Source organism: Pseudorca crassidens, chromosome 10 (genome assembly GCF_039906515.1).
Source record: "Pseudorca crassidens isolate mPseCra1 chromosome 10, mPseCra1.hap1, whole genome shotgun sequence".
Classification (NCBI taxonomy): Eukaryota; Metazoa; Chordata; class Mammalia; order Artiodactyla; family Delphinidae; genus Pseudorca; species Pseudorca crassidens.
In genome coordinates, this window is record NC_090305.1 from 32,807,821 (window position 1) to 32,824,980 (window position 17,160).

A 17,160-nucleotide genomic window follows, 5' to 3' on the forward strand; every position below is an offset into this window, starting at 1 on the left:
TCACTTCTCAGCAACCTGAAATCCGGAGGGAGATCCAGAACAGAAGGGTGTCCTTGGTGTCCCCAAGCAAGGTAAACTGGAGATACTGTGGCGCCCCAGGAGAGAAGTAGCCTGGAGAAGAGGAGGACCAGTGCATGGCTAGGGTCTGGTTTGGCTCTGGACCAATCTGAACCCAAAGGTAGAGAGAGACTGGGCTCTCTGAACACCAGGCTGAAGGCTGTTAAACTGACAGATTCATCCCAAGTCCATCTCCAGGCAGTCTGGGCTGTGTCAGGGCATGGCCAAGTCTCCAGCTGTGGGGAGGCCCAGTACAGCCCTTGTTCCAGGCGCCCCCCACCCCCAGCGCCACCACCCCCACATTCTTTCTTTGTTGTGAAAGCAGCAAGGGGTGTAGGAGGCGGGTCAGGAGGAGTCAAGCTTTGGAAGATGGGCCCCAGCTGCTGCTGGGCCTCCAGGATATGCCGAGAGGGTATGGATAGTAAGTGCCTCATCCCCCTCTGGCTCCAGAGGGCCCCCCAGGCCTGCTTAGACCTCCCTTCCCCCAAGCAGCTGGGAGGAGGAGGGGCCACCACAGAGGGCCTCACAGGCCAGGAGCAGTGGCGCCAGGACTCCAGGGTCCTGCCACATGGCCGCCACATGTCCCTGACAACGCAGTCCACAGCACCTTCTCCTTGGGTTGTGGGCCTCCCCCCATCCCCCAGACGCCTGCCTGCAGGCCCTGCTGGAGAGGATACAAACAGGGGAAGGAAGAGAGGAGAGATCCAAGAAGCAACATTCCTCCTATTGCCCCATCCATCACTGCCCCTCACCCTTCTGTGAGGGGCCCCAACACCACCCTTGCTTCCTACCCTCTTCAGTTAGGACTCAAGTGGCTGAATGGTTACCTGATTCTTTTATTTAGGTAAAGTGAAATACACGGACCTGAAGTGAGGCAGCAGAGGGAACAAGAGAGGCCAGGGCAAGGCAGGTTGGCTGGCCAGCCCCAAACCCTCTGACAGAAAAGCCAGCTGCAGGCTGCATCTCTGAGGTGCAGACCCGCTCCTTACCCACTCTGGGGCCCCTAGTAGCAGAGCTAGCTACTCTAGAGTACCACAGGGTGGGGAGAGGATGTCCTGAGGGTCCTTCCTGAGGGGGATTCCTGAGGAGGGAGCTGAGACCCTAAGGAGGGAGCAGCAGCAATCTTCTGGTTAACTGCTCCCCCTTCACTGTCCCACCTTGGGGCTGGAAGAGCCAGGAGCAATAGGGAATGCTGTGAGGACTGTGTGGGGGACCCAGCAGACCTGGGGGGGTGGGATGAATGTCAGCTGCTTGAAGAGAGGTCCATACTGCTGGCACTGAGGCCTCGGGAGACCTGAAATAGACAATAGCATGCCATCAGCCCAGGGACCTCAGCCTCCCAAAGACTGTCCCCTGGAGTCTTATCCATCTCACGGCTGCAGTCTCTCTCTGGACCTAGGATGGAGCCCGTAACCTCAACCCCAAGCTCTGGGCTTTGTTTAGTCTTTGCTACGATTTCCCAGAAGGCCACAATCTGGTGGAGAAAATACCTGGAAGAACCACATGAATATTGGCATATACTTTGAATGTGTTGATACAGGTGGTCGTTTCCCATTAAAATGTCATTGCTACTTCTTTAACAGAGACTCATTTCTTTTTATATAACTTGTACAGTCTTTATACGATCTCTACAATATCATGATGTAAAAGTGCTTCGGGGTAACCTTATAGAGACTAATTCTCATCAATACATCCTTTGCATAATTTCTCACTGACGTCGCTAATGAAATAAAGCAGAGAACTCTTCTCCAAAAAGAAAAAAAAAAAAAAAGTCATTGCTGTTTTCTCAAATGGAGATGAGTTAATGCTTTTTTTTTCTTTTTCCCTTCTCATCTACTGCTGAGTCCCCAAGGTGAGGAGTATGGTGGCTATAGGAGGAGACCAATTAGTATCCCCAAATCATTCCTGAATTATTCATAATTCCAAAGTACCCATTTAGAGAACATTCATTCCTGTTCCCCTCCTGATTAATTTATCTGCTACTATCTCTGGCCCGAAACTGTCCCTTGGCGGTCACCACCCCCAACAAGCTGCTTGATTCCTGTCTGCCCACCTCCAATTCCCTGGCAAAGCCTTCATCCCAGATGATTCTCGACTCTCCCCTCTCCCCACTGGGCTTATCCTTTCTTTCTCACCCACCAACACACTCACGAGCACTGCTCTCACCTGGAGGGGTGCTGCACTTGGTTGGTTCAGATAGTTCAAGGAGGCTGCCCGCTTCATGTTGCCGCTACAATGGAAAAGAAAGAATCGAGGCCTCTTCTCTTCCCATGGGTGGCCCTAACGCTTGGGACTCTTGGGCACCACCATACACACTCAGATCATTGCCTCCCCACCATCTGACCCCCCGCCCCCGCACACATACACGCACTCTCTTGTCTTCATCAGTCACCAGCATCTTCTCAGGTACTGTTGTCCCCGCACTGGGGCACCCATTTTTCCCACACTCTCTCTCCACAGCCACCCCAGTGACCTCCTCCATGTTTCTCTCCAAGATTCTTCTCCTCCAGAGGTGAGGGGCCAAGCGGAGTTGGAGGCCAGGGCTCACCTGCCCACTCTGCCATATCTCAGTCTCAGTGTGTACCTGGAGGGCCGGGGCTCGGTCCCCTGGAGCTTCCTCACCAGGAGTTCGCTGCTTCTACGAAGCACATCTCGGATCTTGCCCAGAGAGCCGCTCCTCTGCAGGGCCCCACTGCCATCCTGCCAGAGAGGGATGGGGAACAGAAGCTAAAGGGATCCCAGGCAGACTGGCCTCTGAGTCCACTCCTGCCATTTATTCTGCACACCTCCCCCTCCCCCCAAAAGCCCAGCGACTGAAAACAAGAGCCTGGTCAACAGCTGGCTTGCAGAGAGACCCCTGAGAGGGATGGGCTAACTGAACTGGGACGGGGACAACATCCCCTCCGACACGCACATCCTACACGCATCCTACAGGCTCAGAGCCTCTCACCACCACCAGCAGGAGAGGCAGGAGAGATCAAGGGGCGACGATCAGACTTACCCCTGACCACTCCACAGCCACTGAGGCATCTTCACCTCCCTCAAATTTCACACTGCCACCAAGGCCCTCCTGGGAGGTCCTTCCACCGTCACCCTCCCCAAGCAGCTCAGCCACCTTGGTCTGACTGATAGGGTCAGTGCCCTGGAAGGAAAAGGAAGGAGCTGGGACTTCCCACTTCTGAACTCCTCAGGATGGGGCTTCCAAACTTTTTCTCACCATCAGCCGCAACAAAGAATACATTTTTCTTTGAGACTTCCCAGTACACACATACTGGAAAGGAGACACTCACCTTTTCTATTTGCAATGCGTTCCTACATAAAGATACACATCCATCTTTAGCCGAGGCCCACACTGAACTGATTTCAGGACCCACTGAGTCAAGACCCTCAACTTGAGAAACTCCGATTCAGGGCTCCCCTCAACCACAACCCTCTCACCCACACTGCCCGTGCCCCGCCTCAGAAGATTCTTCACATTATCAAAAGGCAGGGCTTCCCATAATAGTCCCATTTAGTGAAATGAACCTTGGAGTCCTGACCACAAAGGGCAGGTAGGGGGTAAGAACACACTTAAAAAACAACCACAGTCACAAAAGAGTCTCACCTGCCTGTCCTGTCTTCCTCCTCAGCCTCTCCTCTTACCCTTCAGAGAGTCACAAGCAGCCTCAGTGGTCCTCCATCCTGTCCCCAGGGCCCTACCTTGCAGACCTCCTTCCCCTCTTGGTCTCTGACCTGTTTCCGGGAACGCAGGGCACATTCCTCCAGGGTCTCAGCTGCCTCCAGCTTTCCCTGGCGCCTGTACAGAGCTCCGAGGTTTCTCAGGGTCGTGTTTACTGTGGGGCTGTGACAGGGGAGACCAGGGAAGGAAAAGAAGATGGACTCAGAAAACAAGCAGGAGAGAGAGGGAGCAGAGCTAAGGCCGAGGGAAGGTCCAAGGGAAGAAGGGGAAGGTCCAGGAAGCCGGAAGCCAGGCTTGGATGGAGGGCATCGGAGGCCAAGCCGGCTGCTCACCCGCAGCTCACCTGCTCACTTTGCAGGCCTTGTACCAGCCTCCATACTCGGCGTAGGGCGTACTGCCCTCACGGTGCCGGCTCTGCAGGAGGACAGAGGGGGAGGTGAAGCCAGAGATGAGAGTACCGAGACGCTTGGGTACAAGCTGGCACAGGGCCGGGGTGCAAGCTGGGCTGGGGAAGGCACCATGCACCTGGGGCTGGTGCTTGGATGGGAAATGAGGAGCTGGGCTGGGTCAGGAGTAAGTCAGAGGCCCTGGTAGCCTCGGGCTCCCCAGGCTGGGCCCCCCACTCACTTTGCTCATTTCCTCCCGCTCCTCTGCATGCATCCAGATGGGCTTGTGGTCGTCTGGGGGTGATACATGGGATGGGGTGGCACGGTTAGAGAACGGAGCTGGACAGTACGGGGGAGCCAGGACCCAGAGGCCGACAGGGCTGGACTAAAGGGGTCTGGTTCCCCCTTGGGAACCACTGTGGTCAACCCCCCAACCTTTGGTCTGCATTTCCTTTCCTCCCTGCAGCTCCCTGCCCAGGCCCTCACCACTCACCATCGACAGACCCAAACTCCTGCACATGGGCACGGGTCAGGATCTCTTTGTAGAGTGTCTCAGCCTCAGCATACTTCCCTTGTTTCAGGTAACAGGAAGCCTGGGGGCAGGAAGGCAAAAACACAGGAGCAAGAGGTAGAGATAAGGTCTCGGCCAGGCCTGGGATTTCCACTTCTTGGTCTCTTTATGACTTTCCCCAGAGATCCACCTCACACCTCTTTGTCTAGCTGCAGGGTCCAGGGTGTTCCCACTCCACTCCACTCCCAAGAGGCTACGGAACTTCTGCCTTCCCATGGGAAGGAAGCAGACCCCTCAGCCCCAAAGGCAGCCCCAGAGCTGGGCACAAAGGCGATGAGGTCAGTGTACCAGACTGTGATGCTCCCCCTTCCCTCCTCCCACCACCTTTGCCCTCACCAGGTTGTTCTTGGTCCGGGCCACATTAGGGTTGTCCGGCCCCAGCTGCCCCTCGTAGATGGCCAGTGCCCGCCGGTAATAGCGCTCCACAGCCTCATACTTGCCCTGGTTTTGGCACAACAGGGCCAGGTTGTTCAGCTGCTTTGCCACATCTGGGTGGTTGGTGCCCAGGACCTGGAGGAGTACAAAGGACAGACAGCTGGCTGTGACTATGTGTGTGCTTGTGTGTGTGTGCGTGTGCATGTGTGTGTGTGTGCATGTGCCCATGCAGGGAGCAGGGGGAAAGGAATGATGGAACAGGGAATAAGGCAGAGATGGGGGGTGAGACGAAAAGAAGTGAGGGGCAAGGGTAGATCAGAAGAGAGATGGTGGACGAGGGGTCACCGCAACAGGGAAGAACAGGCAGAGGGCACAGGCACCTTTTCTCGAATCTCCAGGGCCCGCTGGCACAGCGGCTCCGCCTCCTTGTATTTGCCCCTCTTGCCATAGAGCACAGCCAGATTGTTGAGTGTGGCAGCCACCTAGGAAGACAGGCCTGCCCCCATCAGAAACTGGATGCAAAGGACCTTGAACAGCAGGGCCCCACACTGCACAACGCCCAGACAAGTGGACTCTGCCACCCGAACCAGAGGCGGCGGAGGGGAAAGTACTGACCCCCGTGGCTCTGAGGTTCTCCATGGGGGTGGTATCACCCTCTAAATAGACTTTTAGACATTTCTGGAGGCAGGGTATTTTTGGTTGCCATAAATATTGGGGGCCTTTGGGGAGGCAAGGATGCTACAGATGTACTGCCTGTGTGGGACAGCTCAGGCAACTTTTGAATGTCCTGCCAGGCTTTCAAACACTGAATATAAGCTTTGAAGCTTGGTGGGATATCAAGACAGGAGTTATGTTTTCTGAGCTACATCATCCCTGCCTATCATGCGTCATAACACAGGGAATTCTTTTTCCACAGTCAGCTCATTTTCAAAAATATCTTATTTCTCATTGTCTCCACTTTGACAAATCTAGCATTTGTCTTGGCATGCTATCCCTACTTAAGGTTATTTCTCTCTCTCTCTTATCACAGACAAATAAATCTGGTCCATTATTACTTATTCTAACACTGGATTTTAATCTTGCATGCGCCAATTCTTCTGCTCTGTCATTTTTCTAATATGTATTTTTATGTAGAATGACTTACTGGTTTTACTTCTTCTAAATCTAAAGTTATTCAGTCATTATATATCAGACTACTATATTATGTCTTCTAGCATTGTTGTACTCAACACAACTGTTATTGTTTTGCATTTTCATCTTACTGTAATGTATTATACATATTATTTTATTATAAACTACCTTCCTTGTTTCTTTTTTATATTAATAGGGTATCATTCAACTTTTGAGGAAATTATACGGGTAGGTTGGTTACATTATCTACGAGTTAAGTTTTAGGAAAATATTCATTATAAGGAGTCATTGGGTCTCAGAGTTGAGACCACTGGGATCAGCAGACAGTGCCTAGGAGAAATGAGTCTTCATGCCTCCCTCCTGAGAAGCCCCAGGGAGTGGGCTGAGGGAAGCAGATGAACAAGCTGAGAGAGCACAGGGGAAGGAGGGCAAGGAATACTGACAGCAGGGTGGTCCCGGCCCAAGGTGCTCTCCCGGATGCTGAGGGCATCATTCAGCAGGAGGGCAGCTTCCTTATACTTATTCTGGTCCCTGTAAGAGGACAAAAGTGGCAAGGGGTTAGCCCGAACTGTGGCCCTAAGCCATCTCCTTACTTCCTTCCCTTTGGGACAATTGAGGTACATTTAGGGATTGGGGCCCCCCCCATGAGGAGACAGGAAGCCTGGTGGGAGCAGTGAGAGGGGTTCACTGACGCACACTGAGAGTTGCCATGCCCAGAGAAGGCCATAAGGCATAAGATGCAAGAGACAGAAACAGAGAAGGAGACCCTCCCCAGAGGAGAGATGAGAGAAGCAAAAAACCTGAGGGATGAGTATTCTCTGAGGTCAAGGGCTCAGGTATGAAAGAATAAGAGTCTGGTATAGAAGAAAGCCCCCAGGTGGGAGGGAGAAGAGGTTCCCTGTGGAGAGGAGGAATGAGAGCCAAAGGCGGATCAAGGCGGGAACGTGGAGGCAGGTTCATGCGAGGAGGACCCCGTACTCACCGATACACCAGAGCCAGGATGTTGAGCATAGTGGCCACGTCGGGGTGGCCGCGGCCGGACGTGCGCTCCAGGTCCTCCAGTGCCTGCTTGCAGAGTGGCACAGCTACCTCATAGCGACCCTGGGCTGCATACTGGATCACCAAGTTGTGCAGTGTCCGCAACCTTGCCGGGATCTCATAGCCACTGTGCTGGGCACCCGGGCCACGGGCCACTACACCGTCGCAGAAAAAGACAGGAGACTTCCTCAGATGACACTGCCTCTCCCTTTGCTGTCTGCCCTCCCCACCCCACTCCAAGACTTGTTCCGTGCCTGTGCCTACCCCCCACCAGGCTCCCTGCATAGACCTGCCTCAGCTGCTACTCTTTTGACCATTCCCTTGCCCCGTGCCCATCACAATCCCATTTGTTCACCCATTCATTCAACAAACTACTCAATAAGCATGAGGCATGGGCTGCCAGGGATACAAAGTTAAGAAAGACCTGGTCGTTTCCCTTGAGGAGCTCATACTCTTCCCCTCCAGGGTCACTCTTCCACTTGACTGTGAGCTCCTTACTGGCAAGACCTGTGTCATGCTCATCTTCGTCTCCCTGGTGCCCAGCACAGTGCCTGACACAGCCTACGTGCTTAATACATGTTGATGAATAAGGGGGAAGCTGAGGAAATCAAAGTACTGGTCCCTGGCCCATCTCCAGAGGAAGTGGAAAGCCTATTCCTGGATGGTGAGCATCCTGTGTTCAGGGTAGGCCACAGCTGCGACCAGCCTCCTGACGCCCCTCCTTCACCCTCCAACTCACAGCCATTGCTGGGGTCCTCTTCCTCCTCATTGGGGAAGAGGTCATCCAGGGAATCCTTGGAGGCATCACCTTCCTTCTCCTCCTGGAAGGGAAGAAGCAGCATGTCTGGGCCAAGATAGCCTCAGCAGCCTCTTCACGCCCCCTCTAAACCATGAAATCATTGACAGGTGGGGCCTAGTCCCTTGTTCATGTCCCTGCCCCTGGGAAGGCCAGCATCTGTCCCGCCAAGCTTAGGCCTCTCTTGTTCATAAAAAATGAGAGATGGGGACTTCCCTGGCGGTCCAGTGTTTAAGACGCCGTGCTTCCACTGCAGGGGGCACGGGTACGATCCCTGGTCCAGGAACTAAGATGCCGCATGCCGCACGGCACAGCCCAAAAAACAAAAAATAACAACGAAACAAAAACAAGAGATGCTTCGGCCAAAATGTCATGACTTTCCCTTCCTTCACATCCAGAGAGCTTCCTTCCTTCCTAAGCACCCTCACCCTCCACCTCTCTCCCCCTCAACTCTTGTAATTATAGTCCCGTGTTGATCCCTGTGTGTTTACACTGATTACATGTCTGTCCTGTCTCTCCTGAGGGCAGGAGTGTGTCCTATCTTATTGACATGTACCCAAAGTGTCTAGCTCAGCCTGACACCCTTATCTGCCACCACTAACTCTGTATGTAGTGCCCAATCCTCACTGAATAACCTTTCACACCAGGCAAAAATGCTTCACCCCACCAGGCACTGCAACCTTGTACAAACACTTGCAACTCTCCTGCCCAGATTCACCAGTGTGTCCCATACAAATCATCCCACTTTCCCTGGGTCAGACCACCTTTCCAGCCCTGGCGCCTTATCTATGAATCTATCTCACACACACACACAGACACACAGACACACACATACACAGACACACACACACAGGTCTAGAAAACTCCTCCCTCTCCCTCATAGACGACCAACATCCATCCCAATTCCTAAACCAAATAAATAAATAAATAAAATAAAATTTAAAAAATCCAACCTAAATCTTGCCCATCCCTGTTCCCCGCCTCTTCTGTGAATCTTTCAGACCATTCCAGCCCCCAGGAACCTACCTCCTTGGGACCCTCCCACACTGACTGAACCACTCCTCCAGCACTGGGCACTTCCTGTTTGTGTTGTCACATACGTGTTCTCACACGTAAGCCTTGTTCCTACAGCTACACTATAAGCTCAAGAAGGCAGAAACTCTCTTTCGTAGTTCCTTACATCTACCTGCCACACATCTTCTTGCATTGCCTAAGGCACAGAGATATACAAATGCCTGTTGAGTGAGGGTTAAATTCCACACATTTTGAGAGCAAATTTTAGGACTTGCTCAACTGGGCTGTGCTTTCCCTAATTGCAGAGCTCAGGATTCTGAACTGGAATTGTCCAAATGCCTATCTGTCCCCCTCAAAAAAACCTATTACTGTCAGAGCAGGAACCCTGCCTTGTTTACTTTGCATCCCCAACAGAGTGCACTGCGCCTGACATATAGTAGTCATTTGATCAAATGTTGACTGAATGAGTGACTCTTGTTTCTCCCTTGCTGTCATCTGGAGTTGGTGTCAGGACCTGAATTCTGCCAGGTGGGGGCAGGCTGGGCAGGGCTGCTGGCCCTTATGGATGATGGAGCAATTGCCCACGTTTGTGGTGACTCCCAGCTGTCCGCCCCCCAGCCAGCCTCGCCTGCATGTGCTCACCGCGGTGTGCCCATCCTCGTCATACTGACGCAGCTGTCCCAGGAACTCTAGGTGCTTCTTTTCCTCCTCCAGCTGAGCCACGGCCTGTTCGCTGCGCTGCAGCCGCTGCTGGGTGCCCGCCAGCTCGTCCCGGAGCCACTGGTTCTCCTGGCACAGCCGCCGGACCTGAGCCCGCAGCTTCTGTTTCTCCGACTCCACTGTGCTCAGGTGGTTGGCCAAAGCCAGCATCACCTAGGTGGGCAATCCTGTGAGCGCCGGGCTCTGGATAGGAGTGTTGAGGGATAGGCGGGAGAGAAGCCGGCAAGACTGGCAGGGGCCAGGAGGAAGGGGTGGGTAGTGATGACTCTACCTTCAAAACATACCCTGAATCCAATTTCTCACCACCTCCAGAGCTACCGCCCTGGGCCAAGCCACCATCAAGTCCCACCTGGATTATGAGAATTGCCTCCTCACTGGCCTCCCTGTTTCTGCCCTTGTTCCCCTAGAGTCTGGTCTCAACCCTGCAGCCAAATGATCCTTTTAAAATGTTAAACCACATCACTTCTCCACTCAAAACATTCCAATAGCTTCCGTCTCACTCAAAGTGGAAGCCAAGTCCTTACAATGGCCTACAGTTCTACAGGATCTGTCCCCTGCCTCCACCACCTCTCCAACTTCATTTTCTATTTTGCTTGCCCTCGTTCACTGTCCTGCAGCCACATTGGCCTCTCAGTGAACTCATCGGGAAGGCTCCAGGTCGGGGCCTTTGCACTTGCTGTCCACTCTGTTTAGGATGCTCTTCCCCCATTTACTGTATGACTCATTCTCTCATCTTCAAATCTTTGCTCAAATGGTGCCTTTTCAATGAGACTTTTATTGACCACCCTATCTCAAACTGTATCCTCTCCCCATACGCCCTAGTCCCCTTCCTTGCTTTATTTTTATCCTTTTACTCTTAACAGTTATCATTGTGGCATACTGAATCACTTATTTATTCATGTATTGTCTGCCTCCCCCAGCTACAATGTAAGCTCCAAGATGGCAAAGGTTTATGGCTGTTCTTGTTCAGTGATGTGTCTCTAGTGTCCAGGAGAGTAGTGCCTAGCACATGGTAGAAGCTTAATACATATTTACTGGGTGAATGAACGCAAGCAATTACTAGGACAAGGGGATCCCGAGTGACCTCAAAGCCCTAATCAGACAACTGCTCCTCCATCTACCCTGGGCCACGTGGCACCACCTCCACCCCCTCACCTGGGCCTCACTCAGCCCCAGCTCGATGTTTTCCATGGAACGGCGCAGCTGCCGGGCCTTCTCATGCACCAGCCCTTCTTCATGGCCACCCTGCTGCAGACACTCGATGGTTTGGGAGAGGCTTTGCAGCACAGCCTGGTGTTCACTGTGGAGGGCCTCCAGCCCTTGGCTCACCAGACGAGTGCTCCCCAGGATCTCCTCCTGGCTGAGCCGGTGCCCTGCAGGCTCATCCCGCTGTCCCAATACCAGGCCCGACATCCTGGCTGGGGGACCTTGCCTGGGCTACAGAGAAACAACAGAGCTCAGGCGGGGTAAAGATTGGAAAGAGTGGCTGAGCGCCTTGGGTGGGAGGGATCCAAATGAAGGGATGAGAACCAGTAGGGGGGGACCCTGTGGTTTAATTGGAGAGGGAGAGTGACCAGTGGGGAGGCAGCCTGTGATGACACTAGACACAAACTAAGGTCGTGGGAAAGAGAGAGGGAGACAAATTGACTTGAACGAAAAACTGTAGAAAGAACAAAGGTGCTGAGAAGTAGCAGAGGGATTTAGAACTAAGGAACACAATAGAAGAGGAGCTGGAGAGAGAGCTTGGGTTAGGAAAAGGAATCAAGGGAGGAGAGACAGCACTATAGGGAACACAGAGGGTGTCTGAGAGAGCTGCAAAGGGAATGGAGTTAAAGCAGACCAGAGGTATGCAGAAAATAGTGCAGAGTTTTCAAAAAAGGGAAAGGAATAGTTTTCAAAGTTAAACCAAGAAAGAGAGGGAGAAGAAAAGGAGAGGAGCCTTCATCACAAGACCCAGATGAGAGGGGCCTAGAGGCTCAAAGTCTTCAGGTTGCATCACCCACGGGGCTAAGCCCAGCATCTCCAAACCTGGTCAGCTCTGCCTCTTTCCCCACTAGCCTGAAACCCCAGGTCTCAGGCAGTCTTCCTACTTCCTCAAAAGGGCCTTGTTTCTCATCTTTGAAGTTTTCTTACCTGTATATAGCCCTTGGTTGTGGTGTTCAGGCAGGAGCTCAGAGGAAACTCTGTTCAAACAGCCAGGAACTCAGAAGGATCTGCCCTGCCCAAAGTCCAGAAGCCCAGAGTTCCCACCCCTTCTCTCACCACTTCACAGCCACCCAGAGGACCTGGCATGGAGCCCCACCCAGGACAAACGCCCTCCCTCCCCTGCCTACAGGTCTTCAAAGACTACCAATGTCCCTCCTCCTTCCCCAAGCCAACCTCCCACCCCAAGCCTGGGGGGCTATTTTCTCCCAAGAAGGGAGTGAGATTTGATCTGAGACCTGCGGCAAGGGGCGTGTCTGGGAAAGGGTGAGGAGGAAGACCTGGTCACTCCTAGCCCAGTCATTTCTATGGTTTTGTGTCTATCATGATCACATACTAACAGGCTCTGAGAGGAGTCACCTTAGGGTACCTCCCAGACGCCCGATGATGCAGGGAAGAACGGCAAGTCTGCTGAGCGGCTGCGGGATCACAGGGAAACGCGGCGCTGGGAGCTGGTCTCCCGGGCCTGGGAATGCGGTGGAGAAGTGTCCCAGGCTGTCGACCTGCCCTGAGGCCCAGGGTGGGGATAGAGTGAGATGGGCGGAGGTGACGGGAGGTGGTGCGGATGGACGGCCGAGGTCCGCGTCACGGACGAGGACACGGGACTGTCAATCCCGAGGTCACTGAGTCAGTCTGTAGCGCAGGGGGCGGGGCAGGCCGTCTGTCCCTCTGTCTAGACGCCGAGGGGCGGGAAGAATCGCGGGGGGGGGCGGAGTTTTTAAGGCTGACTGGAGTTGTGTTAAGTTCGGTCGGAGGGGCTTATTTGTTCATTTGTCTGGGAGTGCAGGAAAGAGGTAGCGGGACTTCAACTCTCAGCCCCAGAGGTACCCTCAAAGACTCACCCGCAGTCCGTCGGTCTGGCTGCCGCTCTTGCAGGTACTGCGCCTTTAAATCCATCATGGCTGCCGCTCGAGGCAATTGTTTTGACGGCTCCAAGGGGCGGGGCCTGTTCCACAGTCACGCGACCTAAGAGCCACCCGGGGATTGGCTCTACCGCGAGCAGGGAGCGTAAGAGGTGTGTGTCCAGCTTTGTCTCGGGTTCTCTGACTGCCTCTTTTTACGTCATTAAGGAGCGACAGAACGGGGACCTGTTAGAGTCATCCAGTAGCACCAGACGGCCTGGCTACAGGTAATGGTGGCGTGCTGAGCCCAGCCGAGCCTGGCCCAACTCATGGCCCTGCGGGCACTGACCCGCGCTCTTGGCTCTCTGAGCCTGACGCCCCGGATTGCCGCCGTCCCCGGCCCAAGCCTGCTCCTGGCCACCCAGGTAATCCACCTTACCCGGGAATGTGGCTGTTTCCGTTCGGGCAGCCGGAGAGGGGGCTCCAGGAGAAGCGAAGTGGGGGATGCGAGTCTGGTTAGGAGTCATGCCGGCCTGTGACCTTGGATAAGTCACTCTCAACCTCAGCTTTCTCCTCTGTAAGTGTTGCTATCTCACAGGGTCCCTGGATTCCTCAGACAAGATACTGGAGGTGAAAGTGCTTTACAGACAAATGTACAGGTTTCAATAATAATTAACATTTATTGTCTCTCATAAGCCAAGCATAAGTAATAGACGTTTTAAATAAATGAATTCCTTTCAATCACTTTACAAATTAGTTATTGTATTCCCATTTTACATATGAGAAAACATAAGTAGTCGAAGGTCATACACCAACCATTGGAGCTAGGTAATCTGGCTTCAAAGCCTAGGCTCCTTAACCATTATTATAACCATTAAGGATGAGTTACTACTGAGATTAGAGAATGCAGGGCAAGATACCAAGAATAGGAGCCTAACATGAAGATATCTCAAGGTTCCTAGCGGGCGACTGGTGAGTTACAGAAAAGAGAAGTTAAGTCTTACCTCCCCGGACCTTTCAGACTTATGGTAGAGTTTGGCAGATGCATACTTAAAATTCAAAACCAAACCAGCCTGGGAATTCAGCAGGGAACAAGACATAAATGATCTCTCCCCTCCATTCATATCTGAAAAACTCTCAGAAACATGCAGCAAAATGGGCAGAAGGTATTGATGCCAATGGTGGTACATGGGTGTATGGAAGTTACCAGCCCTGGAGAAGGGAGTTGTTTAGGGAAGGAAAAGTTTCTTAGAGAAGAAGAGTTTTGAGCCAAATTTGGAAGAAGATGCACCAAGGGGAGAACATTCCATTGAAGAAATACTTGAGAGGTGAGAGGATCAGATGAGGAGAGGTAATCAACACACATACACCTAGATGAACATTCCGAACTGGTATTTGTGCAAGCTGTGATGGGTGGAGTTTTTGGATAGCTGGTCTGGGACTTCCAGGAGGAAGGAGGCTACAAGCTAAACTTTGTGCCCTCTCCCTTGGTTCTCTGAAGCTTTTCCTTCAATTAGCTTTCAAGTGAAAGAGATTTCTGTTTATCTCTAGGTGACAAACAATGTCCTCCTTCCGCTGCCCTCTCCCTCGATGTTGCTTCCCTGCCGCCCAGTCCTTACCTCTGTGGCCCTTAGTGCTAAGTTTGTGTCCTGGAAGAGTCGTACCAAGTATACCGTTATGCCAGTGAAGATGAGGAAGTCTGGGGGCCGAAACCACACAGGTGGGAGCAAGGACACGAAGATTTCAGCAGTAAAGGGCAAAAACATGGCAGGATCCTAGGGCTGTATTTTGATACAGGCAGAGGAATGTAATTAAAAAGCATTTATTGGACTCCTTCTGCATGTAGTATGTGTGTAAGAGTGAGAGAGTAGAATACAAAGCAATAAACAAGTGGTCTGTGCTTCTAAAGATAATGTAGGTAGTTGAAGAAAACTGGACATACTCAGGAAGTTATATGACATTTCTCTTCACACCCTTCAAAAATTGACAATAGTTGAAATTGAACACGAGTTACATGGCTCTCAGTAAACTTACTGAATTCAGTAATTTGTAGAGATTTTATCTGGATGTTTTATACAATTTCAATATCATAATTATGTTTTTACCAAGCTCCATGTAGGTGTTCACCCTGACCCCATTGTGCTGTGCAAATTTTTATCATTTTCTGCTTGTGTCATAATGTTGGGGAGCGCTGCTCTCTGCCTAGGATGGGTCTGTTCCCAATGCTGGGAACTGACTCGTCTGACTGGGGTCATGTCCCTGCACTGTCCTGACCACAGGCCGAATCCAAGTGCACGGTATTGGTGGGGGCCACAAGCAACGTTATCGAATGATTGACTTTCTGCGGTTCCGGCCTGAGCAGCAATCCAAGCCAGGACCCTTTGAGGAGAAGGTCATCACTGTCCGCTATGATCCCTGTAGGCAAGTTTGGGATGTGAGGTGGTGGTATGGCTGAATGACTGCTCTGTGGCTTTTCAGGAGATGTGAGGCTGCCTAGATGGTCTGCTTACCTGTGCCTCACTCTGAACAGGTCATCAGACATAGCTCTGGTTGCTGGGGGCAACCGGAAACGCTGGATCATTGCCACAGAAAACATGCAAGCTGGAGATACAATCCTGAACTCTGACCACATAGGCCGAATGGCAGGTGAGAGATGGCTGCCAGATGTGTGTGGCCTGGGAGGCTGCAAGGGTTCTGGTGCTGATGAAATTCTGTCTTTTAGTTGCTGCTCGGGAAGGGGATGCACACCCTCTTGGGGCCTTGCCAGTGGGGACCCTCATCAACAATGTGGAGAGTGAGCCAGGCCGGGGGGCCCAGTATATCCGAGCCGCAGGTATGAAGAAAGGAGCTGCTTGGGATCTTACAGTTTGGAAGGCCAAGGGGTACCTGCGGTTGCAACTCTCTGAACCCATGGGCCCACATCTGGTCCAATGGCAGAGAAAAAGAAGGAAAAACAAGGCTGAAGAGGTGCTTGTGTTTTGACCTAAAACCTTACATGCATCCTGCTTCAGTGTTTCTCCTCCTCAGAGTGTGTGGGGTGTGGCCCCTTGGAAATCTGCCCCCCACCTCCTGCTCTGTGGAGGGTTGCAAAGCTGTTTCTCCCTTTCCCAGGGACCTGTGGTGTGCTGCTACGGAAGGTGAATGGGACAGCCATCATCCAGCTGCCCTCTAAGAGGCAGATGCAGGTGTGTGTGGGGTGCAGGTGGGAGGGATCAGCGAGGGAGGAATTTTTGGAATGTACCTAACCTGTCCAGGATAGCTCCCAGGTGTTTTATGTTGAGAACTGCCTCGAGCTGGGTCTGTCCTTTTCTGCCATGTGACTAGGCGTGCCTTGTCAGGCTGGCACCATGATGGAGTAGGGAACAGTGCCTTCTGTTTTCAACTGCTGTAGGACTTGCACTCAGGTTCAATTATGTTGTGCTTTCCCCCTCTCCTCTCCTTTCTCTCCTTAAGTGTAAGAAGTCTCCCAAGAGTCCATGCCCTCAACAATGTCAGGCTCTTTCCCCCCACGGTGCATTCCCCTCCATCTGCTTTCTCTGTCAGGTGCTGGAAACGTGCATAGCAACAGTGGGCCGAGTATCCAACGTTGATCATAACAAACGGGTCATCGGCAAAGCTGGGCGGAACCGCTGGCTGGGAAAGAGGCCCAACAGTGGGCGATGGCACCGCAAGGGGGGCTGGGCTGGCCGAAAGATCCGGCCACTGCCCCCCATGAAGAGTTACGTGAAGCTGCCCTCAGCTGCTGCCCAAAGCTGATATCCCTGGACTCTAATAAAATGGCCCCCATTTTTATCTGTTTCTGGTTTTTGTGGGAGGGAGGAGGTACATACTGGATGGGGGGGGGGCCGCGGGGACAGAAGCAAACAACCGTTGGCGGAAGGAGAAAGGAAAGCAAAGTATGGGGCAAAAACGGGCCGTTCCTCTCTCATTTCCAGTGCCCCCGGCCCACCTTGCTCCGTGCCTTTATATGTAATGGAGGAGGGGGGAATAAATCACCTCCAAAGTCTTTCCCAATTCTGACTTTGGGAAGCGGGGAAGGCGCTTCCGGTGCCAGGAGGAGGGAGACGGAAAGGGCGGAGGAGGAGGTGCCGCGCGTCGCCGAGGTGGCACCGGCGGCTCCGCCCCGGCGCTCTCCCAGGGCCCCTAGCTTTCCGCTGGGCCTGGCGGAAATGAGCGGCGGCTCCGGGCGGGCGGGCGACGGGCCCCCAGAGCTAGGCGGGCGGCGCCGCTGGTTGGGGACAGGCCCCGCCCTACCAGGCCCCGGAGGCCGCAGACCTGCGCGGAGGCCGGGAGCTGACGGCGCCACGCCCCCAGGGCGTTCGATCCCGCGCGCCACGCCCCCTGCGGCC

The 17,160-nt window shown here is 53.1% G+C and overlaps 2 protein-coding genes across 13 annotated transcripts; one reads left to right on the top strand and one right to left on the bottom strand.

Moving 5' to 3' along the window:
• Nucleotides 1-873: 873 nt before the first annotated feature.
• KLC4 (kinesin light chain 4) lies at nt 874-12,902 on the bottom strand. Of its 12 annotated transcripts, none has more exons than XM_067752891.1 (18): nt 12,812-12,895; nt 12,330-12,477; nt 11,901-11,985; nt 10,923-11,204; nt 9,690-9,920; nt 7,977-8,058; nt 7,182-7,392; nt 6,643-6,730; nt 5,449-5,550; nt 5,030-5,203; nt 4,616-4,715; nt 4,364-4,416; nt 4,080-4,150; nt 3,790-3,898; nt 3,059-3,199; nt 2,606-2,757; nt 2,224-2,287; nt 874-1,351 (listed from the first exon to the last, which is right to left on the bottom strand). In XM_067752891.1, exons 4-18 carry the CDS (start codon nt 11,178-11,180, stop codon nt 1,301-1,303), a joined length of 1,887 nt encoding a protein of 628 aa, XP_067608992.1. In that variant the 5' UTR covers nt 11,181-11,204; nt 11,901-11,985; nt 12,330-12,477; nt 12,812-12,895; the 3' UTR covers nt 874-1,300. The 12 variants fall into 12 exon arrangements, with proteins under 12 accessions (XP_067608992.1, XP_067608994.1, XP_067608993.1 ...); XM_067752893.1 differs by having other exon boundaries at nt 11,901-11,980; nt 12,330-12,435; nt 12,812-12,873; XM_067752892.1 differs by having other exon boundaries at nt 12,330-12,435; nt 12,812-12,873.
• MRPL2 (mitochondrial ribosomal protein L2) lies at nt 12,827-16,603 on the top strand. The gene is made up of 8 exons (XM_067752914.1): nt 12,827-12,845; nt 13,040-13,236; nt 14,363-14,531; nt 15,091-15,232; nt 15,342-15,457; nt 15,534-15,644; nt 15,923-15,996; nt 16,355-16,603. The coding sequence occupies exons 2-8, from the start codon at nt 13,141-13,143 to the stop codon at nt 16,565-16,567; spliced, it is 921 nt and encodes a 306-aa protein (XP_067609015.1). The 5' UTR covers nt 12,827-12,845; nt 13,040-13,140; the 3' UTR covers nt 16,568-16,603.
• The last annotated feature ends 557 nt before the right edge of the window (nt 16,604-17,160 follow it).

Excerpts from the sequence above, each read along its gene's own strand:
- KLC4 (XM_067752896.1), bottom strand. The coding sequence starts at position 11,180 with ATGTCGGGCCTGGTATTGGGACAGCGGGATGAGCCTGCAGGGCACCGG. Across the intron at positions 5,551-6,642 it reads TGGGCCGGGACCACCCTGCT|GTGGCTGCCACACTCAACAA; the intron begins GTCAGTATTCCT and ends CTGTCTTCCTAG. Across the intron at positions 2,288-2,605 it reads AGATATGGCAGAGTGGGCAG|CGGCAACATGAAGCGGGCAG; the intron begins GTGAGCCCTGGC and ends TTTCCATTGTAG.
- MRPL2 (XM_067752914.1), top strand. The coding sequence starts at position 13,141 with ATGGCCCTGCGGGCACTGACCCGCGCTCTTGGCTCTCTGAGCCTGACG. Across the intron at positions 15,233-15,341 it reads GTCCGCTATGATCCCTGTAG|GTCATCAGACATAGCTCTGG; the intron begins GCAAGTTTGGGA and ends CACTCTGAACAG. Across the intron at positions 15,458-15,533 it reads CCACATAGGCCGAATGGCAG|TTGCTGCTCGGGAAGGGGAT; the intron begins GTGAGAGATGGC and ends TCTGTCTTTTAG.